This window comes from Tachypleus tridentatus, chromosome 1 (genome assembly GCF_004210375.1).
Source record: "Tachypleus tridentatus isolate NWPU-2018 chromosome 1, ASM421037v1, whole genome shotgun sequence".
Classification (NCBI taxonomy): Eukaryota; Metazoa; Arthropoda; class Merostomata; order Xiphosura; family Limulidae; genus Tachypleus; species Tachypleus tridentatus.
This window is the reverse complement of record NC_134825.1, coordinates 50,337,909-50,353,684: the sequence shown is the minus strand read 5'-3', so window position 1 is coordinate 50,353,684 and position 15,776 is coordinate 50,337,909. Positions and strand designations below refer to the sequence as shown.

At 30.3% G+C, this 15,776-nt stretch overlaps 1 protein-coding gene across 1 annotated transcript in view; it reads right to left on the bottom strand.

The window, feature by feature from the left end:
- LOC143248374 (uncharacterized) overlaps positions 1 to 15,776 on the bottom strand; it is a 37,935-nt gene that overhangs the window by 12,105 nt on the left and 10,054 nt on the right. Inside the window, exons 5-9 of the mRNA XM_076496737.1 lie at positions 13,851 to 14,044; positions 10,306 to 10,462; positions 9,371 to 9,406; positions 3,868 to 4,032; positions 2,921 to 3,124 (exon numbers count right to left, since the gene is read on the bottom strand). Coding sequence (XP_076352852.1) covers positions 2,921 to 3,124; positions 3,868 to 4,032; positions 9,371 to 9,406; positions 10,306 to 10,462; positions 13,851 to 14,044 — 756 coding nt within the window. The remainder of the gene's footprint in view (positions 1 to 2,920; positions 3,125 to 3,867; positions 4,033 to 9,370; positions 9,407 to 10,305; positions 10,463 to 13,850; positions 14,045 to 15,776) is intronic.

Below are 15,776 nucleotides of genomic sequence, written 5' to 3'. Positions count from 1 at the left end.
GTTATAAATCAGAGGGTTGTGTAACAGATTTACTGTTATACATTTTTAATATCCATGTTTGTTTTAGTTTAATATATACATTTAGAAACGCATGTGTATTGGGAAAGTCCTGCCTTTTCTCTAAATTTGTAGAAAGTTCTTGAGCATAAGAACAAACAATCTACAATATATGTATGTAAAACACTAGTGATTACCAGCTGCATTTTTGAGAATCTTGCCTAATGAGTATAAAAGGTAATCAATGCAACATGTGGAGAGATAGTTTAATATTGCTGCTCTGCTACAGTCAGTATATTTTAATCCTTGGAAGCTTTAATTGTGATAAATGCTTATTAATCTCAAAGTTACAAATATTTGGCCAGGAATGTTTATAGATTTCTAACATGATAAATCATTCAATTTCAGCGAATTTACTTTGGGTATAAGTATTTCTGTGAGGACATTAAATATCTTTGTTAAAGAAAAGTCCACTTGTAAATGGCCTGAGGCTTGCCATTAAGGGAAGTGTAACAATATCAATTCAGAGTTAATTCTCTCTTTGTGAACCATCGATAAAATAGTCAGTTCCAGACCAGATAGAAGACTCAATGTTCTTTGTAAGTTTGTAAAGCTTTTGTACATACATCATTATTTGTAATAAATTTTGTTATAAATTATTATTCTTTGTATATTAAAATATATTTGTGTTAAGAAAAAATCATGTGTATCAATCTTGTTGGCAAATATCACAAATTTGATACATATCAATATTTAATTAACTTCTAAATATAAATTCAAATTTCTGGCTATTCATGATACATCATGACACTTAACATAATATATCAGAGACTCATTTGAGATAAATTATAATATGTAACAGTTGTTACAAATGGAGTTCAGACAAACTAAATTACTGTTACAAGTGGGATATCTCAAGGCTCAATCTTACGAATTTTGCTCTTTTTGTGTTACATCAATGGCACAGATGAAGGATTGTTTGTTTCCGAATTTTGTGCATAGGTATATGGAGGATATCTGCACTAGCTCTCCCTAATTTAACAATGAGACACTACAGGGAAAGCAGCTAGTAATATCCACTCACCACCAACTCTGGAACTACTCTTTTAACAAGGAATAGTGGGATTGATTGTCACAATTAACACCACCACAGCTGAAAGGGTGAGCATTTTTGGTGGGACCGGGATTTGTACAGGAAGGAATGGTCAATATATTATTTAAATTGTTAGCTGTGAAGAAGATACTGTTGATTTTACAAAAAAGGATTTATCAGAGTTGGGTAAATAAATGGCAGATGGATTTTAACCATAATAAATGCAAGATAATGGAGGTGTGAGGCATTGCTGGATATCTTAAATGCCTCAGCTAATTTTATGCAATAAGGAGAAGTGTGATACAATGAAGTATAGGCACAGAAGTATAAAAAATTATATAACAACAATGACTCAAGTTTATGCTGTAACGAACTGACACTATCAAAGTCAGTAAAAGGGTTATGCAAGCTATGGATGCTGTATTAATAAGTGGAACCAGGAAGATTCTCTTACAACTTGAAGACACTGCAGTATGGGCTAAAGCTGCAGATGATTGATAATTATTGAGCTTAAAACTTTCTAAAAAGGAAGCCAGCTGGCACTTTGATAAAGTATTGATAACCAGAATGTGGGTATAGATATGAGAGTAGAGGCTGATGTTTCATCGTTTCTATCTGTAGCCAATGAATAATCAGATTTGTTTTTGCATACAATCATAAGAGAATTGACTAATTAAGTATCGGAATTATTTGCGAGTAGTTTTGCATGATGTTTGGTAAATCCTGAGGATACTAAGGAAAAATCAAGTTAAACCTCATGTAACGAGGAAAAAGTCAGTTCTCTCCTGCAGCAAAGATGTTGTTTCTAGACTCTGCATCAGTTATGCCCTCTACTTCAACATGACCACTACAATAATGAGCTGACCAACTGTTTCTCCCCTTAACTCTTTGTACGTATTTCATTGCCATTATTCCTATATGTTGGTTAGCATATTAAAGTACTGTAAAGTTAATATTGTAAGTAATTGTTTTGTAAAAAGTACTGATTAAAGTAAACGAGTTTAACTCATCAAGAAATATGAATGTTGGTAGGTATATGAAAAGCTTAATAAAAGAAGTATTCTTGGAATCTTGGTCTTAGACTTCTTTGCTTTAACTGTAAAGCCTCAAGTTAGTGCCTGTGTGTTCCATTCACCTACTGTTTCCTCATTTAAAATAAATAACAGTGTAACAGGTAGTATTAGTCGAAGCTCCAACAGCTAAACCAAACCACCACTTAGCCTGCCTTCAGTACAGATGGGTTAGCACAATTTGAATTATAAATTTAATTTGAATAGTAATAACCTTAACAGAAAGGTTGGGCTTTGGAATGGATTACCTTTAGATGCTGTGGAGGCAGTATATTTAAGTGAGTTTAGAGGAAATCTGGATAAGTATATGAATGATAAGGGTTGGCTTTAAGATTTAAAAAAATATACTTAACAGTTTTAGCTTAGTTTAGAGGATGGAAGAGTTGAGGTGGACCAGTAGGTCCCATGTCGTCCCAAACCATTACGTTATCTCAATAACATACATTGCATGCTAATTGTGCTTTGCACAACATATATTGGCTTTTGATCTCATAAATTAACCCCCCTTCACACATTTTACGTACAGGCCTGTGAGATATTAAGTACAAGTACACTGGTTATCACACTAGTGTGTGAAGATAGCATGCTTGTAAACATAGGCCTACAACAAGTTACAAAGTGCATAATAATATAAATAAATGCTAACGATGAAATAAAAAATAATGCTACTGTTATATGGACTGTATGTTGAATTATTTTATCAGATATTTAAAAGAATCCTCTTTATAAAAAAACAACAGTAGAATAATATGATACTCACCCTCATACCTAAATGTAGTGTAAACCATTGCTATTCGAGATGTTCTGTTGAAAAATCCTTGAAGTCTAATGTAGAATCCTTCATGTGCTGAAATGATGTGTTCCTTCCCTTGAGGAACCTTGTGGTTATGAAATCTTGTAACAGACTCAATCATCTTGGATTTGGATGTTAGACCTTGTCGTATCTCTAAAACAGACTTCGATCCTGTCAATGAAACATAGATAAGATATTTGTTTTAATTATATATTTTGATTTGCTACTCTTACTTATTCAAATGAAATCATCATAAAAAATTAATATGCTTATTTTTGGTTGTAATAATTATCTAAGAACAATCTTACTATAATGGACAAAACATGTATCTATGTATGTGATTGAAACAATATATGTACATATCTATTGAATGGCACCATAAACTATAATGCATAAAATCTTCACACTATAACTATAGTGTGTGCAACAACCATTTCTTTAACACAGAACACAATTTTAAATAAAAGTATTCTCCTCAAAACAAAAACACTACCCTTTGCTAAGACTTTATGTACAGGTTTGATTATATATCTATTTATGTGATTTGTAAACATAGTACTACAAAGTTGAATTTAAGAAAGAACTTATTTTTTCAATAAGGGGTACCACTTTCAACATTTAAAAACAGTTCAATTTATATCAGCACAATCAGAACAATTTGCCCATGCATATTAAATTACTGATTTAATATACAAGTCGTTTTTGTTTTCAGGTTTAAATACTAGCTTTGTGTGTTTATATATATATTCATACACACACACATATATAGATTTGTCAAATATTACCATTACAGTTTTCATCGAATTTGTCAAATATTAAGCCTGTTACTAGTTTTTAATAATTTAGAATTGCATTATTTTTCATCAGGAAAAATACTAATTACATATTTTTAAGTTTATAAAATGATTTCTCACCCATAAATTCAAACAGTGCAACTTGAATAGAAAGATGAGTCTCAAATGCATTTGGACCTTTTTGGTAAATTAACCATATGCAATCATAAAACTGAAATTCACTGGTACTTGTCATGTTAATCATAGTGATAACTCCTCCTTTGTTGTCAATAATTCCTCCACATTCTGAGAAAGAATAATGTAAAATGTATATAAATATACTTGTGCATAAAACTGCAGTTTTTACACTACACAAGCTTAATTATAAAAAGAACATTTTTTTCTTTCAATATAGGATGAACTTTTAACTTACCATTCTGTGTATAAATACAGTTCACTATGATGTTCTTAACTACAAGCTAACCATATAGTACTTTTATCTATGGCAAAAGTGACAATTTGTTTAACCAAAGTAATTTTTCACAGATTTGATGTAAATAAAGTCAATTTTAAATGCTCATTTTTATTACTATCAAACTTAAAAATAATAATAGCTAAATCCTGAGAATTTAATTATTGAAATTTTTAATTTTATTATCACTTAAAGTTATCCAAATGGCCATTCTTCACTTGGGATATATTTATGGTATTATGTATTTAGTAAGTTGCCATGGCAGTAAGGCATACAGTCATTACTTTTTTTTTTTTAATTTTGAAGTTTCTTAAATGTATTTAAAGTGAAATTTTTATATGTGTTAAAACTATGTTATTTTGACAGTTTGTTTTATAAAATACCAAAGTTTTCTCAACACTATAGTAATAATGTGAAGAGTAATTTGTGGAAGATTTTTGAGTGAAATATTACTACATAGCAACAATGTTACAATAATTTTCAAACAAAATGTGATTTAATAAAAAAAATGCTAATATCATTAACTGTAATACTTAATGTAAATACACAGATCAAATAATACTGCAGCTTCAGTGTTTCTTGCTAATATCATTTTCAGGTTCTTTTTATGATGTAAAATGTAAGTTTGATTTGCTTCCCTGAGTAATATCTTTACATAAACACCTTTCAGAAATGTCTGGATATTTAATTGTCAGACGTGTTTCTCAGTGTGCATGTCAATTTTCTTTATCACATGAAATTTGTGGCTAAACGTTTTTATCTTTATTTATATGATAAAAATTAAATTAAAATGGAGTCTAACTTGCAGTAAAATTAGTTTTTTTCAGCAGAACAGATGTTAGGCCACATTCAGCTATGGATATTTTATGACTTATTTTTTGTAATTTCATGCAGAGTTACACAAGGGCTATCTGTGCTAGCCATACCTAATTTAGCAGCATAAGACTAGAGGGAAGACAGCTAGTCATTACCACCCGCTGCCCACTCTTGGGCTACTTTTACCAACAAATAGTGGTATTGACCATCACATTATAATACCCCCATGGCTGAAAGGGCGAGCATGTTTGGTGTGATGGGGATGCGAACCCACGACCCTCAGATTATGAGTCGAGTGCCTTAAACAAGGGATTGTTTTGTCAATCTAGGTTATCCTAGCCACTAAATTAAGCTAAATAGTAAAAAAACTAAAAGTCAGTCAGCCCTTATAATTCAAATTTTTCTACAGCTCTCCCTGAATCCCCTTAAAATGTTAAAATGACTGCACCTTTCACATATGAAAGGAAACTTGTTCCAAAGCCTAGCCACCCTGTTAGAAAAATAAAGCTATCTTTGCTGAAGATGATTCTTACTTTCCCACAAGTATTTCTGTTTCCCAATCTCACCACTTTCACAATTAAATATGAAAAAAATGATACATCAACATTGCTAATTTCTTTAACAACCTTAAACACCTCAATCAGATTCCATCTACTTTTTCATATGACAATATTTCCATCCCAAGTATCATGTTGTTAGCCTTCCTCTGAACTCTTTCCAGCAATTAATCTTTTTCTTCCATACCAATGTTAAGGTTATTCCCATAAAAATTAGTTATAATTTAAATCGTGATATTCCATACACATTACCTTGCAATATTATAATTAAAAGTCATCTACCATTTATTTTCCCAACCTATTAAATAATCCAAAACTTTACCCAAAACTTTGGTGTTGTAAATAAATTCAAATAATTTATTAATCACTCCTTCATCTATGTCACTCATATAAAAAAAAAAAGAGCAGAAGCCCTAAGACTGAGCCCTGAGGTACTGCACTCATGACATTAATTCAATTTGAATTAACTTCACTCATAGCAACTCCCTGTTTCCTTTCATCTAACTTTTATGTGGCACCTTGTTAGATGCTTTCTGACAAGATTAATAAAATATAATTTTCTTATAGTGAAACCATGCTGACTAAAAAAAAAAAAGTAAAAATTGTTAAAAGACTTTGCAAAGCATTTTTTAATTAGATATTCAAAACATTTTCCCATCACTGATGTAAAACTAATAGACCTATAATTTCTGAAACAATTTTTATCATCTCTTTTGGAAAGAAGAATGACATAAGTGAGCTTCTAACCTTCTGTCACCTACCTACTATTCAAAGACTTACAAAAAAAAAACAGTAGCAATATCTCATACGTCCAATCTTTAGCCTCCTTCAAATTTCCTGGGGAAATATTATCTTTCCCAGAAGCTTTATCATTCTTTAAACTTACCATTTTTTTCTTAAAAGTTCAGAACTAATGAAGTTATCTTATTCAGTCTTGCTTCCATCTATCAACTATTTAAGATATGAAATACTGTTTAAATCTTCGTCAGTAAAAACTGAAGAAAAAGTAAAGTTTAATAACATAGTCATCTCATAATCATCAGATATGAGCCTTCCATTATCACCAATTGAAGGTCCTACTGCCATCCTAACATTTTGATTACCCTTATTCTATTTTTAAAAAATCCTTACTGTGAATTTTTACATTTTCAGCCAACCTTTTCTCAAACATTCTTTTTGATGTTCTAATTTTCCATTTCACCAACTTTCTTGATCTTCTGTAACCTTTTAAATATTCCATTATGCCAGTCATTTTAATTTTCTTATAATTATAATGCTTTTCTTTCATATTATGCCTCATGCTAGTACAATGGTATGTCTACGAATTTACAACGCTAAAATCAGGGGTTTGAATCCTAACGATGGGCTCAGCAGATAGCCCGATGTGACTTTGCTATAAGAAAACAAACACACACTTTCATAATATTATTTATACTCTTCTTGATTCAATCTGGGTTTTTTCACTTGATCCACTTTTTTTGTCTATAAAGACCATACTTATCTTGAATATTTTGAATAAATTTAAGAAGTTATTTTTCAAAAAATTTCCACATTTAATCAGTGTCTCTGAATAACTCAGCTGCCCATTTAACAACAGATAATTCTTGTTGCATTCCTTTAAAATTTGATTGTTTGTAAACCTGGAACCAAAAAAAAACACACGAAATCTAATTGAAAAATGATAATTTGCACATAAATGTTCTCCATTCTCTACTCTATCAACCAAATCTGTATTAAAACTTAGCAACATATCTAAAATAGCATAGTTCCTATTTGGTTCCCTAACTAACTTTTGAAGAAAATTATCCTGAATGTACATAAAAAAACTGTCTCCCTCATGATTTGACTAGCATTTCCAAATCTATATGCCTAAAATTAAGATGTTCCATAATTATAATCTCATTATCAATTGAGTTCTTTGTTTGTTTCTTTTAGAGCTAATTAACATTGGACTATCTTCCACATACACTGTGGGAGAATCAAGTAATAGATTTTAGCATTGTAAGTCTGTAAAATAACTGCTGTTCCACAAATCCTTCTTCCCTTATGAACAACTAACAGAAACCCAAACAAATTCAGTCACATTGCCATTAGCTTTTGTATCATTGACTTGTAGAGGTTGCAACACACATTTTACATAAAAAGTCACATGACATTAAACTATTTGAAAAGGATTCAAATAATATATATATAATAAATCAAGTAATAGATTTTAGCATTGTAAGTCTGTAAACTAACTGCTGTTCCACAAATCCTTCTTCCCTTATGAACAACTAACAGAAACCCAAACAAATTCAGTCACATTGCCATTAGCTTTTGTATCATTGACTTGTAGAGGTTGCAACACACATTTTACATAAAAAGTCACATGACATTAAACTATTTGAAAAGGATTCAAAGGAAGGCTGCCTGAGATGGAAAAGTTGCTATGTAGGGACAGGTTAATATCTCCAAGATTGTTTTCACTTCAAGAGAGAGTTAGAACGGATCTTATTGAGGTGTTAAGATTGTTAATGAAACTGATAGTGTTGATTCATCATCTTTATTTTTGCTTAATAGTGAAAATGATAGGACACAAATATAAATTTTAGCAGGGTAGAAGTCATCATCAGCTAAGAAAGTTTTGTTTTTCTAACAGAATAGTATGCATTTTGGAATTAATGGCTTTCAGCTGTGGTATATGCAGTAAATTTAAGGGAGTTTAAAGGAAGGTTTGATAAATATTTGAATGATAAGGACTGCCTTTGAGTGTTATATTTTTATTCTGAGGTTAAGTTTAGTGGATGGAATGACCTATATGGGTCAAGAGATCCTTTGTTATCCTTGAGTTTTTATATTTTATCATATATTCACAAACAAAACCTTTTACATAAAAAAATATTACTTTCAATGTTTATTGGTTAAATTTTTTTCATTTTAAAAAACAACTAAACTTTAGCCTAAATTTAAAAAATAAAAGCCTTTTACTGGAGAGAAGCTTAAAACTCACATATACTGAAACAAAAAAAAACTAACACTTCAGAAAACTAAAAATTAAGGATCTACATAACAGTTATGATAAAACATGAGCAAAGACTTACATATATATTCAAAATACATTATCATTATAATGAGATTATAACATTGTGTAATTAAATTTACAAAGCTTTTGACAGAAACATTAAGGAAGCATGGGCATATTGATGCAAATGCTGCTGAGAACCCTCAAACCTGATTGATAAAAATACTGCTGAGAACCCCAATGATTGGAAATTTGTACTGTGCACTCCCAATCATTGGTGTGTTGTGTGTGTGTGTGTGTGTGTGTGTGTGTGTGTGTGTGTAATATACATAAGATAAATTAAAAAATCAGATTAATTTTAATTTATGTCATAAATACATTTAGTATGTATGTTCCTATTTCTTACAAAAACTTGAAAATAATTATTTTATTTAATATGAGATGCATGGAGTCCATTACATTCAGATTGATAGTTAAATATATTATAAATTCACTGTAAGTAATGAAATTATATTAAATGTAGCTGGTTTATGATCAAATGTTTTGATATAATTCATTTATCAGATCTCATGTTTGAAATAAGTTAAAGGTTGACTGCTAACTTCACTTATCAGTCTTCCCATAAATGTAGTTAATCAGCTTATAGCTTAACAAACTGCATATCTCAAAGGAAGCCATACAGGTTAATGTAACATCTACAAATATATTATGGTTTTTTCTACCATACTTTACCTCATTTGTTTAAATTTTAAATGTCACACCACAAAATTCTTTAGCATAAGATGGCACAGTACTTACCAGTAAATGTTTGAGTAAACCAGTCCCTGTTGTCACCTGTATAATCACAAAATTTAATGTATATCAAGATGTATGTAAATACAGAGTGAGTAGGAAAATCAAACAACAGAATGATTCTGAAGGAAATAAAAAACGAGATAAATAAATGAAATATGTTTAAAAAAACGTGTAAAAAATGAAAAATTTAAAATATTTAAAAGAGAAAGAGAAAAAATTGGAAATAAAAGTAAATTTAAGGGTAAAAAGCTTGTGAAACATAAAAAAACACCTAATATTAATTAACAAAATAAATCAATAATACAAAAATAGAAATTATAAAAATACAAAAAGTTGACAAAGAAAGAAAATGTAAGTAAAAATAGTGAAGAAAATGACAGAACTATAGAAAATTGTAAAACAGACAATGTGAAAGATAAAACTTAAAACATTAGAACAGTTACTACACTAAAAAATCAAATAACAATAAGAATCAATTGAAAAAAAAGTGTATAATGTAAAAAAAAAAGACAAAAACATACTAGGAAAAAAATGTACAAATATAAAGCAAATAATGATTATGGAGCACAGAAAATGTGAAGACAAAATATGCTAATGTTTGGTTTACAGATTAGTAATTATATGAAGTAAACAATATCAAGAAATATTTCCTTTATGATTTTATTTATATATATTTATTCACTTATATATATACTTAAGTTTTTTTTCTCATGTTGGCAATTAAAAGTACAGATGCAAGGCAAATATTGTTCATTTGTGGCATTGTGAAAAACACTTTGAAATACTCCCTTTTAGTACCAAGGAATGTAAATTGGCATTTAAAACGTCCTTAAGTTGTTAAGCACCATTTCATTAAGTTTCTATCCATTAAATTTAACATTCAATATAGAATTACATATTTATTCTAATACAGCCATTTATATAAACATTATACTTACAGCTTGTGAAAGAATACATGACACGAAAACCAGAACTAGGATGGTCATCACTGGCTAAAAATCTCAAAGTGAGAGTAGGGCCAGATGATACTATGATTGGTGGTCGAAATATCTTTCCGGTGTATACATCCATACGTGTGCTGTCGCTATCAAAAAGCTGTTTGAAAAGTAGAAAAACAAAATTATCATCTTGCTTTTTTATTTTGTTAACTTAATACAACAGACTAAAAAAAACTCTCATTTGTGAATAATGAAACATATTTACCAAGTTGATCTTTTGAGTAGAATTTTCAATAATCTAGAAATTTTTGTTAACAGTTGCTTTAATACTTTTATGTATGATACCTATGGTATCAGAATTGTAATACTAGAGTAACCACCACCAGAAATCTGTGGAGATTTCAAAATCAGCTTTCAATCCTTTATTTGAATAACATATTTTGTATGTACTATAGATTAAGCATAACAAAGCAAGGAAAATATTTTAACAATTATAGACTGTTTGGAAAAAAAACATGTTATCTTAAAATATGCATACTATGAACTCATTAAAATTGTCTTAATATCAGTATACAACAACATGTTCATAGAAAATATTTAATATTTTAAAGAAGATGCAAGAGTACATTATTAAATATACAAAATCATTTGAAATATCTTATAATATCTTACCCTTCAAATGTTTAAAGTAATGAAGCAATATGTTTTTCCAGAAAAGATTTATTCTTAGGAAATGGTTAACTATATCACAGTTATAGTATTCAACTTATAACCTATGGTAGAAATGTCACAGTAGAGCTACAAGTTTTTTTATCATATTTTGCCTATTATTCATCACTAAGACTACCATAATTGGGGGTTACTTTGAGCATCAACATAACTTTGAACATATTTTTGTGAAAAAGATTTTTACCATTTTAACCTTCCATAAAAATTCAGCTTCATAAAAAATATTTATTCTAAAGTATTGATTCTTACTATGTTATCAATTAATTTTTATAATAAAATATTTCTATGAAAGAAACAGGTCTGCAGCAAATTTTCAAACATGGCCATTATCCACATTCGATAATCACATTTTCATGGTAATCAAACTGTTCTTTTTTTCCCTATGAAGGAAAGTATATATATGGCACCAAATTTAGCTAATGTGTAAAGTATTTTATGCATATATAAAAACTGACAGAGAAAACTGAATCTGTTTGTTGGATAAATTTATACTTTAGGAAGTTACATAAACTGTATGGAGAAAATAGACCATTCACCAAACTCATGTTTAATTTATCTATGAGGTTCAGTTGACTAAATATCTTATCATTTTCTATACATGTGCATTTAGGGTTGCCTACTATGACATGTTGTTTAGAATTTCATGTCACCCCCATGTGTTATTGGAACCAGTAATCAGAAATATCCAGCAAAACTTACATCTGTCAAAATGATCAGACTACAAATGGCAGTCTGATCCTCATCACTACATGAGCTACACAGACAAACATGTAAAGAAGCCTCTTGATCATATAAAAACAAACAAAATTTCCCTTAGAAAAGCCACCAAAGAGCACAAGGTTCCCTTTGGAATGCTAAGTTACAAATTATACAAAAAACTTGAAAGAAAAGCAGGACATACAACAGTCTTCACTGAAGCAGAGGAGCAGTCATTTGTGGATCATATAAAAGTTGTGACATATTGATGGTTCCCATTTGACACTTTTGGTATAAAATTTCTGGCAAATAATTATCCAAACGCCAATGATCATACTGTAAAGTAGTTTTCCAGCACCTACCCATTACCTGAATGGGTAATGTCTGTCACAGACAGGCATAAAGATGAAATTACATGCAGAACATTAAAATATTAGAGGCAAGTGTTAGTGCTTAGGAAGTGAGATGTACTTTTAATACCTAACAGAGACACTGAAAGATGATAATCAGCAAGTGTCCCTGCAGAACATCTTCAATTATGATGAAACAAATCCATGTAATGACCTTGGGGTCAAGAGTTATGGGAGATCTGACTGAGATGTTTAAGATTATAAAAGGAATTGATAGCGTTGATGCATCATCTTTTTTCATATTTAACACTGAGAATAGTAGGGCTATGGGACACAAATATAAGTATTGGCAGAGTAGGGGCACCTTCATTTAAGCTAGTTTCGTTTTTCTAACAGGGTGATTGACATTTGGAATGGGTTGCCTTCAGATGCTGTAGAAGAAGTAAATTTAAGTAAGTTTAAGAAAAAACTTGATAAGTACATGAATGACAAGGGCTGGCTTGAAGATTTTGTTTTTAATATTTTAATTTAGTTTAGAATATGTAACAACCAGGACTGACCAGCAAGTTCCATGTTGTTTCAAAATGTTATTTTCAAAGGAAGAGTAAAGTATGCAGAAAGAATTAAAATAGTTTTATAGGAGTTACTTCAGTGATGTTTTATAGATCTGAAACAAGTGAAACAATATCATGTTATGTGATTTATAAGTCAGAAACCCTATGGACAACATGGACTAACAAGGGACCTCAAGGATTCTGATATAACAGGAGTCAGAGTGAATGGTTTGATGCTTGCTGTTTCCCAAACTGGTTTGTTTCTATCCCATGTGAATGATCTGCCAAGAAAAAAGTCATTATTAGAGAAAAATTGAGTAGCCACATTAAAGAAACTGTTTTTGAGACTTGCCGAGTATAACAATATCTCCTTTACCACCCAATGCAACTCATATGATGCAACCACTTAATGTTACATCTTTCCTCCAGATACATCACAGATTTTGTAGAAGCTGCCAGGTACAGATTCAACCAACACCTAAGAAGTTTTGTAAAATGTAAGGAAGAGCATATCAGATGTGGTTCTTGACATTTTAAGGACAATAAGAGTAATATACAATGATGAACGTCACACTTATACCAACAAAAGAGAACAAATGTTCCTCTAGGAAAGAGTATTGGCTATGAAGATTTGACCCAGGTGAAAAACTTATTATCAGATCCATCAAGAAGGGAGTTTGACAATGAAAACTAAAACAATGGAAGTGAAGCCCATACTGATGAAAAGAAGAGTTATCCAGTGTGCGAGGCACAAAGTGGATCAGAGAATGAACCTAATGAAGATTCAGAAAACAAAACAGAGACAAGGTGCATGTTGTAGTTTGTCAGGATAACTTGGTAATAGAGCCTGCTACAGGGCCAGCATAAAAAGTATGAAAAAGAATGTCACTGCTGTGGGTAGTCTCTGATGGTCGATTATAAAACTTCCAAATTCCATGGAAATGTCACCTTTTGAGGTTATTTTAAATATCAAAAAAAGTTTAAATTTTTCAGGCAGTTAATATATGAATTAATAACTGGATGAAAAGAAAGGTATTCCTAGGCCCCATACTCTGATAGCACAACATTTGAGTTTACTGTTCAAAGTAAACCCAGTGTACAATGTTTATCTTTAATCATGCTTATTGTACATTTTTAGCAGTTCTACCTGTAGAAATTATTACATCATACATTAGTTGTTCATCATTGAAAATAATAAGTCTTCTTTTCATCTTACCTCAATGTAAGACCAGGAAGATAGCTGAAAATCAATAAATGTCATTTGAATACATCCTTTATCTTTGATATTTCTGATGATGTACTCACACCTGTAGTCACCAGGATAACTAACAGGGAAGTATGGAGATTCAAAGATATTTGTGGTGTTTAACTGGTACAAGTCATAATGTCCTTTCAACACATACACATTTTCTGGTGGATATAAACAAGAATTATAAAACAAAATGTATTTATATTAGGTAAATAAATACAATTAATTAAGTCATTTTGTTGGAAGAAAAAACATGGTATAAGAATATTTTCAAATGTTTATTCACTATTTCACTAATTTGAATTATGCTTGTACATTAAAGTATATCTGACCATTTTAATTAGTTATCTGAAAATAATTCATAGGACAAAGGATTTGATGAAGACCTATACAACTAAACTTTTTTACACCACACACACATTACCCTAAGAAGTAAATCTTTAAAACAGAATCATATCAAAATTTTGGTATTTTTATTTCTGAAAAAATGCATCTATACAGTAGTGTAGTACTAGATAAGAACAAAAAACATGGGCTGAATATTGTCAGAAATAGAAGATCTAAGGTAATATCTCAACAAGTACAAATATGAATTAATTAAACAGCTTTAAGGAAAATGCATATAAGGACAATTTCTCTGTTCTGTTCTCTATCTTGTTCATTTGTTTGTGAAAGTTGTGAAAACTTTATATGTCATATTTTAGGTACTATTAAACCATAACCATACAAAACTTCAGCTACAAATCAAAGAAACACCTTTTTTAAGTTTCTCTATACTTCCAACACATATTCATTTTGTTTTCTGTATAAAATTTTTAGCTACTTCTTCACTTGTTACTATTTTTTATGTGTCAAAATAATGGTGAATATGGGCATAAACAGAGATAACAAAACTTTACATAGGGTTTCCATAAAGAAGGCTAAGGTGAAGACATTCAAGGTGTTTCATCTTCAGGCAAAATAATATACCTCTTGCATATCATATAGGAGGTACCTGATGAAGATGTTTGATGTAATTCATAATTGGTAAGTGGTACTGAAACCACAGTTATTGATTGTATGGTTCTGGTTCCATACTGGTTGCTAAGGTGGTTCTGGTTTTAGTAACAGTCATATATGCACTTCTTGTGTTTATCAGTGATAAACAAAGACTGATAATTTTCAATTCTTTGTCTCTGTTGAATACATAACAGGGTATTTATGTAAAAAATGTCCTTATTTTCCTAGTTTTCCAATGCAATGAGCCTAACACTGTCCCAGCTCAGTAACTGTACTTATTGTTACAACAAAAACATTATAATATTTTCCATTGTGAATTGCATACTGTGGTCTATAAAGTTAAAATGTTTCCATAAGGAAGTTAGGTGCTTTTGTCTATAAATACTAAGTCATTTTTTCTGTAGGGGTAAGTATTCTGTGTTTAAAGCTTTCTGTGTAAATATCTGCTTAGATTGGAGAAAATGTAGAATAAGAGCAAGGTATTCTATTTGTTCACTGAATGTGTGTCATATTGGAAGTAGGTAGACAGTACAAATACTGTAGTTAATTACATGACAGCTTCAAGATCCGATTGCTAGGGAATTATTTAATAGTCATTGTTGGTATTAAAAGAGGATACAATTTGCACTTGCAGTGCATCAAAACTCATGCATGAATCAATTGATCTAGTGTTAGCAATAGCAGTCATCAGTAATTTTTTGTTTATTGTTCAATTGAACAGCATTCTTGCCATCACTGAACTTTTTTATGCCAAAATTAACAGTCTCTTTAATGTGTGCCTTTGAAATGGATTGACAGATATATTTTCTGCAACTTATCAGGTGATATCTTGCTATTACTTTGGAGGATATACGCTTCTAAACCAATCTTAAGGATAAGCAAGAGGAAATTCTC